The sequence below is a fragment of the Schistocerca americana genome, chromosome 7, assembly GCF_021461395.2.
Source record: "Schistocerca americana isolate TAMUIC-IGC-003095 chromosome 7, iqSchAmer2.1, whole genome shotgun sequence".
Classification (NCBI taxonomy): domain Eukaryota; kingdom Metazoa; phylum Arthropoda; class Insecta; order Orthoptera; family Acrididae; genus Schistocerca; species Schistocerca americana.
In genome coordinates, this window is record NC_060125.1 from 394,024,012 (window position 1) to 394,049,408 (window position 25,397).

At 40.8% G+C, this 25,397-nt stretch overlaps 1 protein-coding gene across 1 annotated transcript in view; it reads left to right on the forward strand.

The window, feature by feature from the left end:
• The window catches only part of LOC124621816 (probable E3 ubiquitin-protein ligase HERC1), a 766,600-nt gene that overhangs the window by 682,772 nt on the left and 58,431 nt on the right, over positions 1-25,397 (forward strand). The window contains exons 66-67 of the mRNA XM_047147255.1: positions 3,365-3,625; positions 16,878-17,085. Of these exons, the coding sequence (XP_047003211.1) occupies positions 3,365-3,625; positions 16,878-17,085 (469 nt within the window). The remainder of the gene's footprint in view (positions 1-3,364; positions 3,626-16,877; positions 17,086-25,397) is intronic.

Consider the following 25,397-nt stretch of genomic DNA (forward strand, 5'->3'; position numbering starts at 1 on the left):
GTTGTAAATGGATGTGTATGACAGCTCGTGGGGTCCCTCGACTGGGTAATCCCTGTGGTTCATAAGTGCAGTGGTGGAGCTGTTGTTGGCAGGTAAAATTATAAGGTTGGGGTAATTTTCAGGTGGTTGATTGCAGTTTTTTCTGCAGATATGAGGTTAGTGTCCATGTTGAGGGATTAAATTTTGTGGTTAGGAAATTCTGGAAAGTTAATCATACTGGGCTTGTTAAGGACCTTTTCTCCTTTGCCCAGACCTTACAGTGAAACATTTATTCGCTACTAACCCTATCAGTCAGATTCAACTGGAACCAACATTGAACCCAACCTTGCTCAGTTTACACTTCCAGCACAGTTGCGCCAAATTCATCCCCTGATAACCTTACAGAATTTCCTAACCTCAAACCTTGCCTCACCCTCATTCCTCAAATCCACCACTTAAAAACTGATCCTAACCTTGTAACCCCAGGTACCAAAAAGGTTCCACCACTGTGTTAATGAAGCACAGGGATGATCCAGTGAAGGGATTCTACCAGCTGTCTGATATGTCCATCTACACATCCTGCCACAATGACTCCATTCCAGAAGTCTAGCAGGATCTCTAGCTGCTTTCCAAATCTGAAGGCCTGCCCAGAACCTCTCCCCAGAGTCTATTTTCCACCTCCTCCTCCTCCTCAGTCCACCTTATTTTATGCACTCCATCTTCAGGCCACAAGTGGCCCATCGGGACCATCCAACCGCCGAGTCATCCTCAGATGCGGATGCGGATAGGAGTGGCGTGTAGTCAGCACAGCACTCTCCTGGTTGCTATAATGTTTTTCTTTGACCAGAGCTGCTACTGTTCAGTCAAGTAGCTCCTCAATTGGCATCATGAGGCTGAGTGCACCCCAAAAAATGGCAACAGCGTGTGGCGGCCTCGTTTGTCACCCATCCAAGTGCCAGCCCTGCCCGACAGCGCTCAACTTCGGTGATACGACCGGTGTATCCACTACGGCAAGGACGTTGTCACCCCTCCTTATACAAGCTTCATCAAGTACAAAAGCTAAACCACCCAGACCCTCCATTGCAGTTGGTTACTGCATGCCCACAGAGAGGATACCTGCTCTTGTGGACCAATATCTTCAGCCTATTATCCACATCCTACCCTAACTCAACACACTGCTTCTTACTGTCGAAGCCACCTCCCTGTACACTAACACCCTCAATGCCCATGGATTTGCTATTCTTGATCACTGTGACAATAAATATCTTCACCCACAAGTACCTCTTCTTTGAAGGCATCGCTTACAAACAAACTATGGTACAGCATTGGGCAACCACACAGCCCTGTCCTGTTCTAACCTATTCAGCGACTATCTAGAGGAATCCTTCTTAACAACTTCGAATCCCATCCACTCACCGGGCTCAGAATCTTTGACAACATCTTCATGGTCTGGACGGAGAGTGGGGACATGTTATCCATATTCATCCAGAATCTCAACACAGTGCCTCCATTCACTTCACCTGGTCCTGCTCAGCCCAACAAGCCACTGTCCTAAATGTTGACCTCCACCTCATGGATGGCTACATCAGTAAATCTATCTATATCAAACTTACCAACCACCAACAATTCCTCCAGTTTGACAGCTGCCATGCATTCCACACCAAGAAGTCCCTTCCATACAGCCTAGCCACCTGTTGTCATTTTATCTGTAATGATGAGCAGTTCCTCTCTAAATTTGCCAAGAGTCATCTCACTAAGCCTGTCACTGTCCAAAATTACCCCCTCCTCCCCTTCACCTTGTCTAGAAATGGATATACCATCTATTGTCCCATCATTCACCTACCATCCCCCACACACCCAAATTCAACTGCAAAGGAGCACTCCTTTTATGACTCAGTACCACCTGGAACGGGAGCAACTGAATCTCATTCTCTGCCAGGGTTTTGACTACCTCTTTTCATGTCCTGAAATGAGAAACATCCTCCCCACTACCCTCCCCAAACCTCCCACAGTGGTACACTACAGCCCACCCAACTTACACAATATGCTTGTCCATTATTATCGTTCCCCTGCTCCCAATCCCTTTCTCCCACAGTTCTTATCCCTGCAATGGACCTAGATGCAAGACCTATCCTGTACCCCATTCCACTACCATCTACTACAGTCCTGTAAGTCCTCTCGCAGGCTTGTCATACCTCGTCAGAGACAGGATCACCTGTAAAAGCAGCCATGTGGTCTACCGACCTAGATTTAACTATTGTGCTGTATTCTGCATGGGCATGACCAGTAACAAGCTGTCTTTCAGTGTGAATGGTCAGTGTCAAAGTGTGGCCAAGGGACAGCTGGACCATCCAGCTGCTCAATATGCCACTCAGCACAATATGCTTGACTTCAACTACTGCTTCACAGCCTATGACATCTGTATTCTTTTCAGCAACACTAATTTTTCTGAATTGTATGGGTTAGAACTCTTGCTGCAACATAGCCTTTTTCCCAAACCCCCTGGCCTCAACGGCGAGAACTACGTGTTATCTGATGTTTTGGCTTCAGTGCTGATGCTGTATTCTGAGTCCAATAAGCAAGTGACACTAATTCCAGAAAAAGATGTCCCACATTCTATCTATTAGAAGTTGATAATTAATTTGTGGTGTTTCCTGACGTGATTCCATTACCAACTGCAGAACTAGTAATGGCCAAGTGATAGAACCTCTCACCACAGTAGCAAACCTCACAATCCAATGATCAGAATTTTATACAAACAGCATGAGAGAAATCATTTACTGAAACAGATGATTCAAGGACTGTGCACTTCACTCTGCAACCTCTATTGGAAGAATGCTTCACTACTGAAGTTTCAATATCAGACCCACAAACTAGTGCTAGTTTATGAACTAATTTTTTTAGAAGTTAAGCTTACATGAATTAAAATTAAATAAATCAACATCACAGTATTTGAGTATGTGTGATCATTAGTTTAAATTTACTTTTGTTCCATTTGAAGCTTAAGAGTTCATAAATTATAGTGCCAACATTTGTGACAGATTGATTAATACTTAGGTGAATCATGTGATATGACCTCCTTTACCCAGTGATATCATATTCTTTGAAAAATTTTCCAAAGTTCTATGAAATGTGAATTCATGAATAATGTTTTAATCCGAGCTTACCAGTTTCTCTGTTTCTTGTGATTTAAACAGAATGTATACCCAGTTGCTATCATAAAGCGTATTACAGTGTTTACTGTAAGCTACATAAAACAACTACGGAAGTATTAAATATTCCATGTTAAGTCTCAACTTTGTTGTTTTATCACAGCATACTCATTTTGAAACTTGTTAAGAGTACAAAAAATATGACTTTGGTTTAAAAGCTCAATATTTTACAGCATTGTGAGTGGCTGACACCATCATTCCAAGTTTTTGCCTCTCCACAACTGAGGCTTCTTCTTGCACCATGCGTATACACTTTACCACTTGTTCGTTCTATTGGGCGCACAATGGTTCAGGGACGTAACTATGGACCACAAGTAACAGTGCGGCGTTTAGCAACACATGGTCGGCGCTGTCGTCCCATTTTTGTTCAGGTTGCACGCCAGGTTGTTACTATGAAGCCCTCTGACCTTCGTTTACCTTCACGTGCTTGGAAGGTAAGCTTGAGAGTCATTTTAGAAGTAATGGACATTAAGTTTAAGCACACTTGTACCATCTAGACTCCAGTACATCGAAAAGAAGAACTGTGTGCTTCTTTCACCAAATTTCCATTGACATTGTTATTATCTCCATGCCAAATATTCATAAATGCATGAATTATTTTGATATTTTATAAAAGGCTTCACAGGTAGTAGTTATTACAATGAATGTAGAAGGAGAAACATACCTCATACATTTGTCTGCAATACCAATTACATATAACAGGAACTACATGTTATTAGTGACTGGGCCACACCTTTGATGCTCCAACTTTTGATTTTTTTTCTTTTCTTTCCAGTTTTCTCTTTGTAAGTAGAGCATTAGAGCATGTACATTAATGATAGTTAATAAGGGGTTCTATGCACACTGGACAGATGCAATAAGAATCTGTGGTGTTTGCAACAGTACATATCTATACTGTTTGTTTAAAAGAGCCTTATACATTGCTTATATTTTATTGTGTAGTAATTTAATAATGAAAATTGCAGGATGGAAACAACAAGAGGAACAAACTCTTGCTTCTGGTATTTATGCTACCTTTTGGTCAAAGGATTCCTATTCAGTGTTGAATGAGTCTTAATATTAAATGGAAGCAAAAGCATAGTGATGACTGCTGATTTTTAAAGTTTTATGTATATCTTACAATAAAGCTGTTGCTGGTTTAATGAGAAATTACTTGCTGTCAATGAGGTGTGCAGAACAAAACTGATAAAAAAAAGGAAAATAATAATGTCACTAGAACATATCAGTTAGTTTCTTCCAGTCACCCTATTTCATTTTAAAGTATATCTTATAATGTATGCAAACTGCTCTGAATTGATATATATTTATTTGTCTATCCATTTATTTGTCATCATATTTAAAGGTTGCTGCCTAGTGGTTATGCTTCCCTGATGTGCAAAAATTTCTAATGCTATCTAATACTTAATATTTAATAATCGAGTAATCACACAAAATTTGTCTCACAATCTGATCTGATCTACCTATTTTATTTTATTTATAAATGTAATATTACAACTATAAATTACTTTTGTACCATGTTCCTTAAGGCAGCATTATTTTTTCATTTGCTAATGCATATGTGAGCATGATGTCGTCGCATCAGCACAAGAAACATGTAAACCTAGTGCATCTTTCCATGGGCACTCTGTTCTCTTCATCTCTTATGTGCTGCATCATTGATGTGATGCTACCTTCAATTATCTTTCAGACAACTAACAATCTTTCAGACAACTAATGAACATGAGACTGTTATATCTGTTAGTTTCTTGGGTGATTCATTGAGTTTCAGACATAGAAACCCTCTCTGTTTATCCACGTCCTTGACATACTTCTATAGATTTCTGTTAACTAAGAAAATTATTTAGTGAGTTACTTACTTCTAGACTTTTTGTGGTGTTAAGTTTAATTATTGGTAACTACTTTTATATGACATCACTGTAGTCTTCTGTGGTGGTGTTTGTTGTTATTTTCACGTTAGTGTTCTCTCATCTCATGTGGACTGTCTACATTTTCATGGTCTTCAGCTGTATTTCTGTCCCATTCCTCTCTTCTTTCCTCTCCCTAGGATGTCCTCCAGGTTCCACCTCTGAAATTTCAATGCCTTCCTGACAGATGCAACTCGCGATGACATTGTCTGATATACCTCATTCAACATGGCACCACATTCTATCCCTGATTATGTCGTGTATGCATTTGTCCATCAACATATACTTTCTTCTTCTATGAAATATCTGTGCATTGCACATTCCATGATGATATTCTTTTGCTACCCAACCTCTCCATTGCCACATACATCACTGTTTCATTTTTTATCCTATTCTGGTATGATAGATATGGTCTGTGACCAGATATAAAGCGAACATACGTGCATAATGGATTGATATTGCCCATCAGTTATCTTTCCTCAGTGTTAAGAAATATGTTGTAAACATGTCTTCTTAGCAGCTGCCCCTTAGCCATTAACTTGTGTCTTATTTTCAATTTGCTATCTGCATAACCACCCACAGTGTTCTGGAGGTTCTCTTAGACACCTCTGGAACCAGAACACTGCTTGTCTATGTCTTATAGTAGAGTCAGTGTGCCATATCCTTAAAATCAGCATTAGATCATCTTTTATTGTTGAATGGTAGGTCCCTGTAAGTCATAGCAACACCCCTATTTGTACCTATACTAACAACTTGGACTAGTGTTACCACTCTCTCTCTCTCTCTCTCTCTCTCTCTCTCTCTCTCTCTCTCTCTCTCTCTCTCTGAGCCCAAACACTAGCTCCATATGCCACAGTACTGGCAAGAATGTCGTTGTGATACATTCTGATTAGCTGTAACAAGAGTTTGATTCTATTTTGAGCAATATTCACGGTTTTTGTGGATTATGGCTAACACTTTGTTGCTGACAGCAGTCCATGCACAAGCAATATTCAAGATTTTTGTGGATTATGGCTAACACTTCGTTGCTGACATCAGTCTATGCACAACAATGCACAGTAGCAGTATGTTCTAAAAAGCCATGCATGAAAATGTGATTTTTCAGGGGGTCGTAACTCAAGTTCTATTGATCGCAAAGATAAAGGGTCAAATTTTTAGGATTTTCTTGACTTAGCAAACATATGTATACCTATCAGAATAACCGTCTTACTGTAAATAGTCTACAGTACAGTGTCAAAATTTGAATATTACGCACTTCCTCCAGCCCAGGCAAATTGAGCACATTTGTTGGTTCTTTTGCATCAGATGTGGTCTGTGGTGGACCTCAGGCAGCTTATAATAGCACCATTTGTTCCTGGACATTTCCCATGAAAACCCCCCAAAAACCATAATTTTTGGATACAAAATATACAAATTGAGGGGATGGTCACTTCTGTACTTTCTTTCTTCTTCTTCTTCTTCTTCTTTCATTTCACCCTCTTTGGGTATGCTGGATCAATTATTTCTTTGCGCATTGTTCTTTGCTTAGGGCCTTGTATTTCTTCATTCTTTCTGGTTCTCTTTTCCTCTCTTCTTCTGAGATGCAGGGTTTGGACTTTTGTGTAGATTTGTCTTGGAGCTTTATGTTTTCATCTTTAGTAATTGATTTAGCTGTTTGATCAATAAGTGAATTTTCTGAAATCTTTAATTCTACTAGGTCTTTCTCCGTTTCTTTAAAACAGTTGGGTTTCATTTTGCGGTTACGGAAAAAGTCAAAGATTTGTTAAGTTAATCTGTTGGAATTCATCCTGAGAAGATGACCATAAAAATTTATCCTCCTTTTTCACATAGTATCTGAAAGTTTTTCAATTTTCTTGTAGAGAGTTTCATTTTTGTTGTGTATAATCTTATTGTCTTGAAATTTTGGTCCTATGATTTTTCTTAAAAGTTTTCTTTCCTTTAGCTCAAGTTTCTCCATTTGGCTTTTGAAATTCATGTTTAGTGTTTCTGCTGCATACAGTGCTTCTGGCTCAATCACTGCCTTGTAATGTGTAATTTTAGACCCCTATGAAAGGGATTTTTTGTTGTATGTATTTTTTGTAGTTGGAAGGCCAATTCAAGTTTATTTTTTCTGGATTCCATTGCTTTGCTTTCCCCAGCATTCCAACTAATCCATTCTCCGGGATATTTGAATCCTTGTACTGTTTCAATCTTTTGTTCTTGAACTTTGAGGTATTTACATGAGTGCTTGATGTTTGTCAATATCTTAGTTTTTTCAAAGGAGATGTGAAGACCTATTTTTGCTGCTTGTTTCTTTTGTTCAAGGATTTGCTCCTGTGCTTATTCCATTGTTTCAGCAAGCAGGGCCATATCATCTGCAAAAGCAATGCAATTTACTTTAAGATTCCTCTTTTTGCAACCCAGTCTTATACCACTCTTAATATTTGTGTTCCATTCTCTGACTACTTTCTCAAGCGCACAATTGAACAGCAATGGTGAGATCCCATCCCCCTGTCGCACTCCCGCTTTTCTTTCAAAGGGGTCTGATAATTCGCCCATAAATTTAACTTTCGAAAATGTATTTGTAAGGGTCACTTTTATAATATTAGTTGTTTTCTTATCCAAACCCATTTCTTCCAGGACTGATAATAGAGATTCTCTATCAAACAAATCATATGCCTTTTTGAAATCAATAAAGAAGATTATGTATGTCTTTGCCCTTGAGTTTTGGTATGCCATGATGCTTTTGAAATTTAGTATTTGTTCCGAACATGATCTACCCTTTCTAAAACCTCCCTGGTATTCCCAGAATTGTGGGTGTTTCTTGAATGGCTGTTATGAGTATGTTGTGGTTATTTAGCATATCTATTGGATGTTTCAGTTTTCCAATTGTCAACAGTGAGTTTGCATTGAAAGTTGCTAGGTACGTTGCTTGCCTATGTTGAAATTTGGATGAGATTCCAAGACAGTCCACTGAGCGAGGTGGCGCAGTGGTAGACACTGGACTCGCATTCTGGAGGACGACGGTTCAATCCCGCGTCCGGCCATCCTGATTTAGGTTTTCCGTGATTTCCCTAAATCACTCTAGGCAAATGCCGGGATGGTTCCTCTGAAAGGGCACGGCTGACTTCCGAATGTCTGCTGACGTACTGGCATATGGTGGATCATACACCTGGGGTAAAATAGTTTGCATCACACATTCCATGACTGATGAAAGTTAGTTTGGTTGTGGCCCAAAGGCCACAAAAAACACAACCAAGATTGTGAGTGCTGGAGGTAGTTTATGCTCTCTCCGCCATTGGGAATCTGAACTTCCTCTTACGTCTTTGACACCGTTGACCAGGTTTCACCTAGTAACCCTAGGCAGGGACCCTTACAGGGTGCTACCATCCGGAGCCAGATGGACCCAGGTTTTTTAACGAGGTGTTACTCGTCCCCCTCCTCCTTCCTCATCACTTGCGAAATGAGGCCCCGGACTTGGGACCAGCAATGGTGGAGTTTTCTGTAGTTTCTATTCATAGCAGATCACCAAAATTTTTCCTGTATGTTCTCAAGGTGATATTCTCAGGGAGGTTTGAAACTTTTCTCAATATCGTTATGTATTATTGAGATCAGGGGGTTCAGAGTTACCGTACTTATGCTGAAAACTGCAAAGACTACTTTTTAGCCATTTTTACTCCATTTTCTGCAATTATCTACGCAACTGACCAAAGCAAATGGATCAGATTTAACTGTTTGTTCTTTAGACGTTCATCTAGAAACACCATTTTCAGAACTCTGTATCCATTATCAAGATATCTGAAAAGCCATGATTTTTGGGTACCAAAAGTACCAGTTGTGGGGATGGCTACTTCTGCAATTTCTGTTCATGGCAAATCAACAAAATTTTTATACATATTCTTGAGTTGATGTTTTTGCAGAATGTTGAATCTATTTTTGGTATCATTACCTGTTGCAGATCCAGAGGTTCAAAGTTACAGTACTTATGCATGTAATATCCAATATGAGGTGTAAATGTAGTTTTAACTGACATAGTGAACCCATGACAAGAGTCCTAGGGTCATCACAAGGGTTCTAAGGTCACCAAGACTGCATTTTTAGTCAGCATTTTTTACCAATAAAATATGACATGCTGCCTCTGAAAAATGGGCAGTTCATGCCTGCCGGTATATAAATATGCCCAAAGTGGTAATACAGTGACAAAAAATGGGCTAAGAAGGGTCTTAACACAACTGAAAATAACTTAAAAGACTGTCAAACATTATGTAAAACTGGAGAGCCTCTAAATCCAATAAAATATTTCTAATACCTTATTACTCATGTAAGATACAAATCATAAGCTTCATGTTTATGATGAATTGCGATCAGTGAGAAAAGTACCCAGGGGGGGGGAAAAAAAAAAAAAAAAAAAAAGATTTTGTATTGACCTTGTGTTATGAACACTTATTTGTTGTTTACATGTGTCAAAGTATATAAATGTGTTGAAGTATATAAACAAACTATCAGAAATATACCAATATATAGAATTCATTATATGTAAGCAGCACACCCCGCTGTAGCAGGAAAACAGGGGAAACAACAGCTAAATTCTCCTGTTGGAACAGAAAAAAGCTAATATGTTCCTCTTTTGAAGACTCTGACAGAAAAGTGGGGAACGAGATGCAACACAATCCTCAGTCTGCCCTTCCTCACCAAGAATTTTGGCATGCAAATATATTTATGATTTTTTTGTGCTGAAAGAGATTAGCAGAGACACAGTGATGGAGGAAGATAGAGAATACAGTGCCAGTGGGAGAGAAAGAGAGAGGAAACAGTGATGGTGGGAGAGAGAAAGTGCCAGTGAAAGAGAAATGGAGATGGTTGAAGACAATCGCAGTGGGAGCGAAAGAGAGAGGAGATATTGGTGGTCAATGAGACAGTTGCAGTAAAAGAGAAAGAGAGATGGATGAATATAGAAGTACTGGAAGTGAATAGGAGACAGTGGAAATGAAAACCACAGATAAGTGGAGACCATACATAGGCTTGGTCGATGAGGGGAGACGGGGGTTGCTGGACACTCCCAGCCTGGCAAATTTTAACACATTGGTACAGGGGAAAAATATGTTGAACCCCTGAGAATTTTTGAGCTGCCGAGCTACGGTGGAGACAGTGGCAGTGAGAAACAGAAGTAAAAGGAGACAGTGTAAGTGAGAGAAGAGATAGTGGCAGGGGGATGTGCTATAAAACAATGGCAGGAGAAGGAGATAGTGGGAGAGAGGCACATGTGGACAGTGACAGTGAGAGGGAGAAGCTGAGTATGAACACTTAACTGAAAAGAGAGACAGGGTAAAAGAATTTAGAATGGTCTGTGTTAGTAGTGCAAATATGTTCTCATTCCAGAATTTTTGTTGAGGAAGATAGAATGAGGATTGAGACAGCTGGTTCCCCACTTTTTTGTCAGAGCATTTTAAAGAGGAACATCTTTGTCTTTTTTGTGCTCCAACATGAAAGTTTTTCTGCTGGTTTTTAATGTGTGCTATGAAGTTTTGCTTTTCATCTAACATGATGCCTAAATATCTATATGTTGCTACTCTCTGCATGGTCCCTCATCCAGTCAGTCATAAGAATAGAGCAGTCAAACATTTTAAAAAATGTTTCACTTACCAGATTGTATTCCGTCATCTGGCAGAAGAGAAGAGAGGGTGGATAAAGTTTTAAGTTGGTAGGTCCACTGGTCTGTACAAAAAATGGAACAGTCCATGATGCCAAAATCATTATTAGAACATATTATTTTGTAAAGTTATGATGAACAATTTACATACCCACACATACTTATTTTTCATTAAAAAAATTAAAATATTAATTGTAAACAATTAGTTCTGAAAAATCCAATTTTCTGTTACTAACATTTACCCATCTTCTCGCCCAAGAATTACATTTTTTTAGTTCAATAAGCTACTGCATACTTTACCTTATACATAACTAAACAGTCTCATTATTTCTGTGATGATGATATTATGGAAATTTTAAAATTATAAATTTGTGTGAAAATAACTGCACTAAAAATCAACTTAACATGCCCTTCAGTTTTACAGTTTTATTTTAGCTAATTATAAACTCATAAACATATTAGTACTGATTATAAAAATTTGTAATTTTGTTGTTATATAATGCACAATTCTTCATTACAATAAGGAAGTAAAATATTTGGTATGATGTATCAAGTAAAGCTGTGTATTGAGCAGTACATTAAATCTGAGTGTTGCATATTCCAACATTTGATTCAGGGCTATTACATTACATTACAAAATTTATTTTTTTATATTACAGACACAAGTATTTTGTTCATTAAATAGTGTTGTTCATATGATCTCAGAAAGTCTTTGATGGAATAAAAATAATGGAGGAAGTAAAGTAACATTTCACCGTACAGTTGGGATATTGGTTAGTATATAGGCACAGAAACAAGACTGAAAACATTGCTAAGGTTTCAGCTGATATCTTTCTTCAGAGATAATTAATACAGAAAAGGTATACACTCAGCTGCACAGCTATATTGTATGCTTGGAGGTTGAAACTAAGAGACAAGTGGAGGGTATGGTGGCTGGCAGCTAGTGCCCTGGGTAGTTATGTGACACCAGGAGTTCCTTTACTCTCAGAGGTAACATATTCTTTGAACCAAAAATATTTTTTTTTTTTTGTCTAGCTTACTATCTAAGTGTTTAATCTAATTCACCCAAATTCTGACAAAACAACTCACTGTGTGGGCAATATTTTCTCCACACACAAAAAACCGTCAGAGTTTTCTGTTATGTTTCCCTGGATTAATAACAGATACCCTACATATTTTGTTAAATAAGTTTCACATTCTACATACATGGCTCCATTAGCATCTGCCTGTTTTCTGAGGGTGTCATTATGTATGATACTTCACTCATTCTCTGCAATAATCAGTTCACCATACTTCAATATAATATTTTTACTGCTTTTATGCCTGTAGGCCTTGTCCTCTTCATGTGCAGATTTATAATTTTTCTCACAGGCTCTATATTTGTTTGTAAGTTTCCATTTTGGCTCTCTTATGTGTACATTAATTTAGCAGTGTTTCTACCATGTCTTGAAAACATTAGTAACTGATTCTATTTGCACAAACACTAAGTTCCAGTTTGGCTAACATGTTGTTTGTATTCATTCTTAAATGTTCTCATTCCTTCTTTGATCTCAGATCTAAATGCCACAAGCTCCATCCTTACACATATTCATTATTGCACTTTATCCCAATTGCTTGAGACCCCATCAGTTTCATGAACTCATTTACATCCTCTTCAAAGGCTGTATTTCTCCCTATGCTCTGTACAGGGGTTTGGCCACTTCCAGATAGACTGTGCACACAACCACTATCCTCAAGTGACTGCCCACTACTGTCTGTCCTGTCAAAGGTAGCTGTTTTTTGTTTTGTAACTTTTGGTTACAACTGCTCAGCTCCATTAACAAGATCCAATTTACCTGTATGGTACTAATTGTCTTTTGCCCTGCCATGTGTGAAGTCACAGCCCTCATTGTTTACTATTGTCACATGCATTCCATTCATTGTGCCAGCCTGCTCTGGTGTGTCACCTTTCTGACTTACTTCCACAACAATTGAGAATTCCTCTCACCTTTGAGCTTGAGTGTGAAATGCTGCCTTCTGTCAATCTGCACACGTGCAGTGCTGCCAGTTGGTAATGTGTGATGAGGGGTCACCTTCTTGGGTGACAATCACACCACAGGCTGGAACTGCCTGCTGCTTAATTCAAGGGCTATATACGTTCTGTTGTCCTTATGGATGTGCATGCATCATTTGCTGTTCTGCAGTGTGTAATTCAGGTCCACTTGGCATAACACTCACTGAAGCTATCCTTTGTTTAACTTCCTGGCAGATTAAAACTGTGTGCCCGACCGAGACTGGAACTCGGGACCTTTGCCTTTTGCGGGCAAGTTTGGAAGGTAGGAGACGAGGTACTGGCAGAAGTAAAGCTGTGAGTACCGGGTGTGAGTCGTGCTTCGGTAGCTCAGTTGGTAGAGCACTTGCCCGCGAAAGGCAAAGGTCCCGAGTTCGAATCTCGGTCGGGCACACAGTTTTAATCTGCCAGGAAGTTTCATATCAGCGCACACTCTGCTGCAGAGTGAAAATCTCATTCTGGAAACATCCCCTAGGCTGTGGCTAAGCCATGTCTCCACAATAGCCTTTCTTTCAGGAGTGCTAGTTCTGCAAGGTTCGCAGGAGAGCTTCTGTAAAGTTTGGAAGGTAGGAGATGAGGTACTGGCAGAAGTAAAGCTGTGAGTACCGGGCGTGAGTCATGCTTCGGTAGCTCAGTTGGTAGAGCACTTGCCCGCGAAAGGCAAAGGTCCCGAGTTCGAGTCTCGGTTGGGCACACAGTTTTAATCTGCCAGGAAGTTTCATATCAGCGCACACTCCGCTGCAGAGTGAAAATCTCATTCTGGAATCCTTTGTTTAGTTTAGGGATTTCCTGCATCCCAGTCATTCACCATTACAAGAGCACTGATTGGTGCAAGTTATAGTTTTTTCATACTAATGTACTGTTTCCATACATACAGCTACTTTGCTCCTTGTCCTCTGGCCAGTTAATATAATCCAACAAATTCCCAGCCAATAAACCACAAGAAATATATCAGTTTTTTACACAATAAAAAATCATACTTTGTTCGTTCGATAGCACGTAATATACTTAAAAAAGAAAACACTGCTCTTACATTCGCAGAGCATTTCCTAATACCTTTTCACCCATCCCTTAGACACACTCAAAAAACAGAGATCAAAAATGCTGTAGACGGGCTAACATACAACCTGCTGCAGTGAGCTCTTAGTATTGTCTCCCACAATTACAACAGCACTACCTGAAGAAGTAAACCTTATCAGGATGATCAGTCTGACAACTGCTAACCTGACATATTTCAATATGTCAGTATTAGCAGACCATCAGTTTAATAAATCCTGGCTGCAAAGTACTAACCCAAATTATCTAGAGAAGGATAGAACAAATGATATAATCTGAGCTAGAGGAAGAGCAATTTAAGATATGGTAAAAGGTAGGAACACACAAAGTGATACATACTGACCCTATGTCTTACCTTATAAGATAGATTGAAGAAATGCAAAGCCGTGTTTATAGTATTTACAGACTTAAAAAAAGTTTTTGAGAGTATCAGCTTGAATATATTCTATATTCTGAAGTATCACTGCTAAAATACAGGAGGCAGAAGGCTAACAACAACTTGTACAGAAACCAGACTACAGTTATAAGAGTCAAAGATTATGAAGAAGGAAGACTTGGGTTTCAAATCCCATCAGTGATGAGTTTTGTTAGAGATGAACATGTGCTCAGTTTGGGGAAAGATGGGAAGGGAAATCAGCTGTGCCCTGTTCAATGCAACCATCCAAGCACTTACCTTTTTTTATAAAGTTCTGGTTTTTTACACCTTTTTGTATTGGACACAACAGAAAACGTGACAAAACAGGTAAAAGACAAGCTACTATTTTTATCTGAAAGAAGGCAAGTTCAGATACTTGCACTGTTCTCCCAATTCAGGTTTTTGCTTTTTCTCTAACTGCCACTTGTGCTCCATGAACATCTCGTAGAATCAAGTGGGCTATACCTTCCTGTTGTGATTCTAGTGGAGTTAATTGTTAGTTAACTACCATCTTCAGTATTATAGGACTGTGAGAAAAATTAAACTTACATAAATAAGTCTCGTAAATTCAGCATGTGAATAAAAACAACACTGGAACAGTATATTGGTCATGTTTTTATTTAATGAGTTTGTACTATTTTTGATTAAGTAAGGCAATTAATTGTAAATTTTGTTGGTTATGGACTTCACACTACCATGTCATTTATTCAGTGAGATGATTACTACCACTAATACTGCTGTGTTGATCATTTATATCATTACCTGATATAAATATATGAAGATTATTATTTAAAAATAAAACTGTATCTAAGATGTACACTAATGGAAAAATATCACGACACCAAGAAGAGTTGTGTGACATAAACAAAAGTTGGTAGGCATGTTTCTACATCTGAAAGACAAAAAAACTCCAACTTGATGCCAGTCACATAAGAGTGGCACTAGAAGTGCCATCATGAGGATGCAAATCAGGTTTGCTTTGGTACATATTGTAACAGTCAAGAGTGGTAGTTATCTTTGAGATTTGACATGGTGAGTTGATGTTAAATGAAGAATGCTTTTAAGCCGACAAAGACACCATTATCAGCCCTCCCTGGGTTTGTACAAGGTCATGTAATAGGGCTACAAGAAGCTGGATGTTCCTTCCATGCTACTGCAGAAAGACTTGGCAAGAATATAGCCACTGTCCATGATTATTGGCTGCAGTGGTCATGAGAATGTATGGTCACAAGAGGATTGGGTTCTGGGCAGCCACATGGCATTTGCAAGAGGGAATACCATCGTGTTCGGTGTGTGGCTCTGGCACTTTGTACTGCATTTACAGCAGCAATTTAAGCAGCAGTTTGCTTCACAGTGACATAATAAACTGCTACAAATCAGTTATTTCAAGAATAGCTCTGAGCCAGATGCCCTGTAGTGTGCATTGCAGTGACCTCAAACCATTGTGACTGCAGTGGTGTCAAGCGAGATCTCATAGGATGGCAGATCTGTTGTGTTTTCTGATGAAAGCTGATTCTGCCTCTGTGCCAGTGATGATCATGTGTTGGATAGGAGGAGACCAGTTGAGGGCTAGACACACTGGACCTATACCTCAGGTTATTGTCTGTGGTGCAATTTTGTATGACAGCAGGAGCACTCTTGTGGATATCTCATGCATTATGACTGCGAAACCTGGTATTCAACCTGATGTGCTTCCATTCATGAATGGTATTTCAGGGGTTGTTTCCCAACACCAATGTTCGTCCACACACCGCTGTTGCAAACCCAACATGCTTCACAGAGTGTTGATATGTTGCCGTGTCCTTATCAATAACTGGATCTGTCTGCAATCGAGCAGCATATGGGACGTCGTCGGACAACAACTCCAGCATCATCCACGTACAACATTAACCATCCTCCCTGCATAACACAATGCAAGCATGTTTGCATGCTTGCATTCAACATTCTGGTGGTTACACTGGTTACTGATTTACCAGCATTTCACATTTGCAATGTTAATCACTTAAATATGTTGCCTAGACAAATGCATTTCTGAAATTTAATTACTCTCCATTAATTATTTTTGGGTGTTGAATTTTTTTCAACCACTGTATATTTATGGGACTGGCAATATTCTCACTTCCTCACAAACTGTTGTAGGGGTTGCATGTGATGATAATTGTACATGATCTTAACAATTTGTTATTGCATAAGACATATTTTTGTGTATTGACCCCCAGAACCCAATATGAAATGATATGGTATAAGAGTCTTTCACTGCTGTCAACTAAGTCAGCTCTTATCAGCTGTTGATAAATGTTGCATAAGAGGTTGTTCATATCAGCAGCGATGATGTTGTGTGCATAATAATCAAATCTAAAGAAAGACATTGTCCACAACCTGAGCAGCTTTTTTTGTTCTTGTTTGTGTTCTTGTTGACCACTCGCTGCGTCAGCTATACAGTGCATGGGTACCTTTTTTCATTCCATTTGCTCTTCACCCAGAACTTACTGTTATAATATTTGGTCTTATATCAGTTTTTTCCTAATGCAAAAATAACTTCTTATTATCTAGAAATATGTCTAGTTTTATAGATAACAATTTTTGTCTTTGTGGTTCCTGTGATACTAACAAAGGGCAATTATTTGTGCAGGTAAAGCTTGTTGGAGAGGGTGCGGATGATGCTGGTGGTGTGTTTGATGATACAATTACTGAAATGTGTCAAGAGCTTAGCAGTGGAGCAGTGCCTCTTCTGGTGCCAACACCTAATGCCGTTAATGACACTGGATATAACAGAGACAGATACTTGCTCAACCCACAACTTTCTTCACAGCAACATTTGCTCTGGTTTAAATTTTTAGGTTTGTGCTCACTGCATGTTCTTTGATTCAAATAACTGTAGATAAAAGTCCAGGTTATGTAAATGCTGTACAACCAACCACTAAACATTATATTTATTACTTGTAATACATTTCTGAAACTTAGTTCCATCCAGATTAAAAACTTGTAGTTTATTATTTTCATTCTTAAACTGGCATCTACTGGGAAGTTGAAGAAACTGCGGCATTTTTACACAGAACTATGTACTACCTCTGTTGGTAATTTAGTGCTAAGACATGTGAGGGTTCATAATAAACTTTCTCTGAAAAGGACATAATGAATATCTGAAATATGAAGGCCAATGCATCAATATAAGTTCTTTGATATTACACAATGCTAATCTGACAGAATAGGTGATGTCCTACTATAGTGTTTCGACCTTCGGGTGTAGCATGTCCTCCACCTCTCACATGCTGTATGATAGTTCCAAAGATTCTGCTTCTCGCTTTATTCATATTCACATTTCTTCTTTGCTGTATTAATTCTTACTTATTTTATATCCTTTTGCTTGTTCGCTGTAGAAAATACTCCTCCTCACATTAGACCTAACCTTTTTCCTCCCACTTACACTTTTCATAGCTTGTCTTGCAACTCATCTCCTCTTGTCATTGTTGTAATTAAACACAAGCCATGACACCCAACTGATGAAAATAATGAAGTTGTTCATATATCTTTATTTCTCCAACTGCATAATGTGAAACATACTCATGGATTAAAACGCTTTGCCAGACTGGAACTCAAGTTCTTGACTGAGTGCTGAGTTTGAGTTCTTCTCTGGTGCAGTTTTAATCTGTCAAGAAGTTTCAGGGAACAATACACTCTGCTGCAAAGTGAATGCTCTATTCTGGAAGCAATGGTGTAGTCCACTAGTCCACAGACAGGATCTCCAGGATCTCTGCTCGTTACTGTGTGTGTGTGTGTGTGTGTGTGTGTGTGTGTGTGTGCAGTGTCATTAGTGTTATTTATATAATGGGAAGAGCTTTTGTTGATCACACTTATATTTATTTTGTATTGGATTTATCTTTGCCGTTTACTATCCTCTACATATTTTTGCAAATGTGGCTTCACTTTTTATGAATTATTATTATTATTATTTTCTTTGACTTTTATATGTATTATACAAAATATTTAAACAATTGAAAGTCCAGGCTAGAATATCAATAATATTATGCAAAGGATAGATTGCTACTCACCGTAAAGATGACATGTTGAGCAAGCAAGATGAAAAGATGGTACACAAGAGCTTCTGACCAAAGCCTTATTCATAAAAGAAAATACACACACACACATACGACCGTTATCTCCAGTTGCTCAGACCTGAATGCAGCTGAACCATGTCAAACGGGAGCATCAATATGGAATGGGGCAGGGAAGGGGGAGTGATAGCAGAGCATGGTTGTTGGAAGAGGAATTAGTGCTGCCTGGCAAAGCGTGCAGGGACTAGAGGTGGCAGGGCATGGCTGCCAGGCACAGCTATGGAAGACTGTGGAGAATGGAGGGGGGAAAGTGGAGTGTGGAAAGTAGAGGGAATAGAAAGGGAAAAGACTGGCAGATGCATTAGCAGAAAGCAGTGCACAGTGAGGAGAGGGAATGTGAATTAGGTGGAGGTGAAAGGACAGAGGGGGTGGAAACTATTGGGCGAAGGTTTGGGGGTCTGTAGGTTACTGTAGGTTGAGGTCAAAATGATTTTGGGAGCAGAGAATATGTTGTAAGGGTAACTCTTACCTGCACAGTTCAGAAAAGATGGTGGTGGAGCGGAGGAACCAAATGGCTCAGGTTGTCAAGCAGCCATTGAAATCAAGCACACTATATTCAGCTGCTCTGTTGTGCCACGAGGTGGTCCACGTTGCTCATTGGCCACAGTTTGATGGTCTCCATTAACCCTGGTGGAACACCACTTTAGGAGGGATGGGAAGGGTTTTAGGTATGATGTCCGTCATTGTGGGGCATGATGAGAGATAATCAAGGCCCTGACAAAGGATGTGGTTCAGTTGTTGCAATCTGGGATAGTATTGGATGACGAAGGGGACACTCCTTTGTAGCTGATTCTTGGAGTGGTGGGAGGATTGGGGGTGTTTGGGGATGTGGCACAGGAAATCTATTTGTGGATTAAGTCAGAGGGATAGTGCCCTTTTGTGAAGGCCTTTGTGGGACATTCAGCGTACTGAGCAAAGGAGTGTCAGTGTCATCGTAACTGCCGTCTGCTTCACATCTACTGTGCAGCGAGCTACGTTATTTTAAGTATTAACTGTATTTTTCTTACCTGTCACTTCTTCTTCATTGTGTTTTTGCTTTTAGGAAGCTTTAATTGTTGAGTACTAGTAATAGTGTTCCATAGATTTCGTGTTTGTTTTGAATACAGTCAGAGAGAGTACCTTTAGTCAGCCATAATGCCAGTAGTGTCAGTGTCGTTGTAACTGCCATCTGCTTCACGTTTGCTGTGCAGCGAGCTATGTTAATTTAAGTGTTAACTGTATTTTTCTTACTTGTCACTTCTTCTTCCATGTGTTATTGCTTTTAGGAAGCTTTAATTGCCAAGTGCTAGTAATAGTGTTCCATAGATTTCACGTTTGTTTTGAATACAGTCAGAGAGGGTCCCTTTAGTCAACCATAGTGCCAGTAGTGCTAGTGTTTGTTTTCAATACAGTCCAGAGACAGGTAGTGCTGTTTTCCCCAAGGGGAGTGGCGGGTTCAGCGGCGTTCGCGGCGCACGAGGCGGAGGGTCAACATGGAGGCTGGCCCACTCTGCCTGTGAGTGGACATGTGGCCGCTCCTTCAGCAAGGTCCGAGCAGGCACACGGGGGGGGGGGGGGGTTATTAGTTATTGGGAGCTCCAACGTTAGGCGGGTGATGGAGCCCCTTAGGGAAATAGCGGAAAGGTCAGGGAAGAAGTCCAGTGTTCACTCTGTCTGCTTGCCGGGGGGTCTCATCTGAGATGTGGAGGAGGCCCTGCCGGCGGCGATAGAGAGTACTGGGTGCACCCGACTGCAAATTGTTGCTCATGTCGGCACCAGTGACTCCTGCCGTCTAGGTTCAGAGGTCATCCTCAGTTCGTACAGGCTGTTGGTGGAATTGGTGAAGGCGGAAATCTGAGCTAATTATTTGTAGTATTGTTCCCAGAACCGATCGCGGTCCTCTGGTTTGGAGCCAGGTAGAAGGCTTAAACCAGAGGCTCAGACGATTCTGCGGAGATCTGGGGTGCAAATTTCTCGACCTCCGCTACCGGGTGGAGAAATGTAGGGTCCCCCAGAATAGGTCAGGCGTGCACTACACGCCGGAAGCGGCTACAAGGGTAGCGGAGTACATGTGGAGTGCACATGTGGGTTTTTTAGGTTAGAAAATTCCCTCCCTAGGCCCAATAAGACGCCTCCTGAGTCGCGGCAAGGTAGGAGTAGGCAAAATGCAACAGGGAATAACAATATTAATGTTCTAATAGTAAACTGCAGGAGCGTCTATAGAAAGGTCCCAGAACTGCTCTCATTAATAAACGATCACAATGCCCATATAATACTAGGGACAGAAAGTTGGCTGAAACCAGACGTAAACAGTAATGAAATCCTAAACTCAGATTGGAATGTATACCGCAGAGACAGGCTCGACAGTGAAGGGGGAGGCACGTTTATAGCGATAAGAAGTGCAATAGTATCGAAGGAAATTGACGGAGATCCGAAATGTGAAATAATTTGGGTGAAGGTCATGGTTAAAGCAGGCTCCGACATGGTAATTGGATGTCTCTATAGGCCACCTGGCTCAGCGGCTGTTGTGGCTGAGCACCTGAAGGATAATTTGGAAAATATTTCGAGTAGATTTTCCCACCATGTTATAGTTCAGGGTGGAGATTTTAATTTGCCGGATATAGACTGGGAGACTCAAACGTTCATAACGGGTGGCAGGGACAAAGAATCCAGTGAAATTTTTTTAAGTGCTTTATCTGAAAACTACCTTGAGCAGTTAAACAGAGAACTGACTCGTGGCGATAACATATTAGACCTTCTGGTGACAAACAGACCTGAACTATTTGAAACAGTTAACACAGAACAGGGAATTAGTGATCATAAAGCGGTTACTGCATCGATGATTTCAGCTGTAAATAGAAATATTAAAAAAGGTAGGAAGATTTTTCTGCTTAGCAGAAGTGACAATAAGCAGATTACAGAGTACCTGACGGCTCAACACAAAAGTTTTGTCTCAAGTATAGATAGTGTTGGGGATTAGTGGACAAAGTTCAAAACCATTGTACAATATGTGTTAGATGAGTATGTGCCAAGCAAGATCGTAAGAGATGGAAAAGAGCCACCATGGTACAACAACCGAGTTAGAAAACTGCTGCGGAAGCAAAGGGAACTTCACAGCAAACATAAACATAGCCAAAGCCTTGCAAACAAACAAAAATTACGCGAAGCGAAATGTAGTGTGAGGAGGGCTATGCGAGAGGCGTTCAATGAATTCGAAAGTAAAGTTCTATGTACTGACTTGGCAGAAAGTCCTAAGAAATTTTGGTCTTATGTCAAAGTGGTAGGTGGATCAAAACAAAATGTCCAGACACTCTGTGACCAAAATGGTACTGAAACAGAGGATGACAGACTAAAGGCTGAAATACTAAATGTCTTTTTCCAAAGCTGTTTCACAGAGGAAGACTGCACTGTAGTTCCTTCTCTAGATTGTCGCACAGATGACAAAATGGTAGATATTGAAATAGACGACAGAGGGATAGAGAAACAATTAAAATCGCTCAAAAGAGGAAAGGCCGCTGGACCTGTTGGGATACCAGTTCGATTTTACACAGAGTACGTGAAGGAACTTGCCCCCCTTCTTGCAGTGGTGTATCGTAGGTCTCTAGAAGAGCGTAGCGTTCCAAAGGATTGGAAAAGGGCACAGGTCATCCCCGTTTTCAAGAAGGGATGTCGAACAGATGTGCAGAACTATAGACCTATATCTCTAACATCGATCAGTTGTAGAATTTTGGAACACGTATTATGTTCGAGTATAATGACTTTTCTGGAGACTAGAAATCTACTCTGTAGGAATCAGTATGGGTTTCGAAAAAGATGATCGTGTGAAACCCAGCTCGCACTATTCGTCCACGAGACTCAGAGGGCCATAGACACGGGTTCCCAGGTAGATGCCGTGTTTCTTGACTTCCGCAAGGCGTTCGATACAGTTCCCCACAGTCGTTTAATGAACAAAGTAAGAGCATATGGACTATCAGACCAATTGTGTGATTGTATTGAAGAGTTCCTAGATAACAGAACGCAGCATGTCATTCTCAATGGAGAGAAGCCTTCCGAAGTAAGAGGGATTTCAGGCGTGCCGCAGGGGAGTGTCGTAGGACCATTGCTATTCACAATATATATAGATGACCTTGTGGATGACATTGGAAGTTCACTGAGGCTTTTTGCAGATGATGATGTGGTATATCGAGAGGCTGTAACAATGGAAAATTGTACTGAAATGCAGGAGGATCTGCAGCGAATTGACGCATGGTGCAGGGAATGGCAATTGAATCTCAATGTAGACAAGTGTAGTGTGCTGTGAATACATAGAAAGAAAGATCCCTTATCATTTAGCTACAAAATAGCAGGTCAGCAACTGGAAGCAGTTAATTCTATAAATTATCTGGGAGTACGCATTAGGAGTGATTTAAAATGGAATGATCATATAAAGTTGATCGTCGGTAAAGCAGATGCCAGACTGAGATTCATTGGAAGAATCCTAAGGAAATGCAATCCGAAAACAAAGGAAGTAGGTTACAGTAAACTTGTTCACCCACTGCTTGAATACTGCTCAGCAGTGTGGGATCCGTACCAGATAGGGTTGATAGAGAAGATGGAGAGGATCCAACAGAGAGCAGCGCGCTTCGTTACAGGATGATTTAGTAATCGCGAAAGCATTACGGAGATGATAGATAAACTCCAATGGAAGACTCTGCAGGAGAGACGCTCAGTAGCTCGGTACGGGCTTTTGTTGAAGTTTCGAGAACATACCCTCACCAAAGAGTCAATCAGTATATTGCTCCCTCCTACGTATATCTCGCGAAGAGACCATGAGGATAAAATCAGAGAGATTAGAGCCCACACAGGAGCATACCAACAATCCTTCTTTCCACGAACAATACTAGACTGGAATAGAAGGGAGAACCGATAGAGGTACTCAAGGTACCCTCCGCCACACACCGTCAGGTGGCTTGCAGAGTATGGCTGTAGATGTAGATGTAGATGTAGATGTAGAGTTCTTGTCACTGCAGATATGGCTTCTGGCCAGGCTGTATGGGAGGGATTTTTTGGTGTGGAAGAGATGTCAGATGTTAGAATGCAGGTGCTGTTGATGATTGGCAGGTTTAATGTGAACATGTGTGGATGAAGCCATCTGAGAAGAGGTGGTCAATGTGCAGGAAGATGACACATTGGGTTAAAGAGGACTAAGTGAATGGATTGGAGAGGAGGAGTTGGAGTGAAGCAATGAGGAAATAGTGTCCTGGCCCTGAGTCCAGATCATGAAGGTATCATCAATGAAACTAAACCAGACCTGGCCCATAAACAGTTTGGCATAAGAGGATGCCATGTAGGTACCCATGGCCGTGCTACAGATTTGTTTGTGCTCTTCATAGGAGAAGTAGTTGCTAAGCAAGTGGCTATGGCTGTGTTACAGTTTTGTTTATATACCTTCCCTTCATAGGAGAAGTACTTTTGGTTGGTTGGTTTTGGGGAAGGAGACCAGACAGCGTGGTCATCGGTCTCATTGGATTAGGGAAGGATGGGGAAGGAAGTCAGCCGTGCCCTTTCAGAGGAACCATCCCGGCATTTGCCTGGAGCGATTTAGGGAAATCACGGAAAACCTAAATCAGGATGGCGGGACGCGGGATTGAACCGTCGACCTCCCGAATGCGAGTCCAGTGTCTAACCACTGCGCCACCCCGCTCGGTAGAAGTACTTTTGTGTTAGGATATAGTACGTAAGGTGTATGAGGAATGAGATAGTGGGTTTGGAGTCTGAAGGATGGGAAAGATAGTGCTGAATAGCAGCAAGACTATGGGCATGTGGGATATTGGGTGCATAGGACAGTGCCATGAACAGTGATGAGTAGTGATTCAGGAGGTAAAGGGGTGGGGATGGTGGAGAGTCAGTGAAGGAAATGGTTGGATCTTCAGGATTGCTAGGTTTGTAGATTTTTGGGACCATGTAGGAGGTGAATGTCATAGGGTTAAGAAGGAAAATGAATTCACAGGAGAGGTTCTGGAAAGGGCCAAAGGCTTTGAGCAGGAATTTGATATATGTTGGACTTCTGAGATGGTATCATTCTGTCAGATTTTACAGGTGGAGGAGTCAGACAGTTGGCCAGGGCCTTCCACGAGATAGTCACTAAGATTCCTGATGGCTGTGTTTGAACTTTAGTCTGGAGGTAGAATGATTAGGTCAGGATCTGTTTTGAGGTTGTGTGTGGCTGTCCTTTGTTCTGCTGAAAGATTGGTGTTCTTAGGAAGGGACCTAGGGAAGGACGTTGAAGCCAAGTCAGAGTTAAGGAATTCGCAGAAGGTGACCATGAGGTGATTAGGTGAGTGGGGGTGGGGGGGGGGGGGGTGGGGGGGGGGGGGGGGAGGGGGTCATGGTTGGATGGTGGCATGAACTGGGAGAGGCAGGGTTCAATGTTGGAATTTGGTTGGCTTTGATAGGAGGGATCAGTGGCAAAGAATTGTTTTCATTACAGGGATCGGGCAAAGGAGAGGAGGTCTTTGACAAGTCCAGCATGGATACATTTTGGTGCAGGGGTGAAGGTAGACCTTTGAATAGGACTTAAACTTCTGTAGGGCTGAGGATTTAGGTGGAAAGGTTAACAACAGTGTTCTGGGATTTTTTGGCTCTGGATTTAGTGGAGTTTTGGGCGATGTGACAGGTTGACAAGGTCAGCTAGGCAGGGTTTGGGTGCTTTGAGGGTTTGATGGGAAGGAACACATGGGTAGGATATGGGTTAGGTAGTGGTGCCCCAAAGCAGCAGTAGGATGTCAGAGAGTTGATAATGTATGAGGGGTGGGTATCTGGAGTGCTTTTCCAGGTGCTGGAGTACAATCGATTCAATTTCATAGATGGGTTGTATGTAGTAGGGCTGCACATTAGCTATATCTTGCAGAGGAAGGAGAGGTGGTTCTGGGAAGACCAGGCCATGGACATGTGTTTTTGCATTACCAGGTTTGTGAGGGAGAGGGTCTGGCTGAATCTGAGAAGGTCATTGTGAAAGGAGGGTTGGGATTGAGAGAAATGAATTTTTGTGGTTAGGCCATTTGTGGAGATTCCAGTGT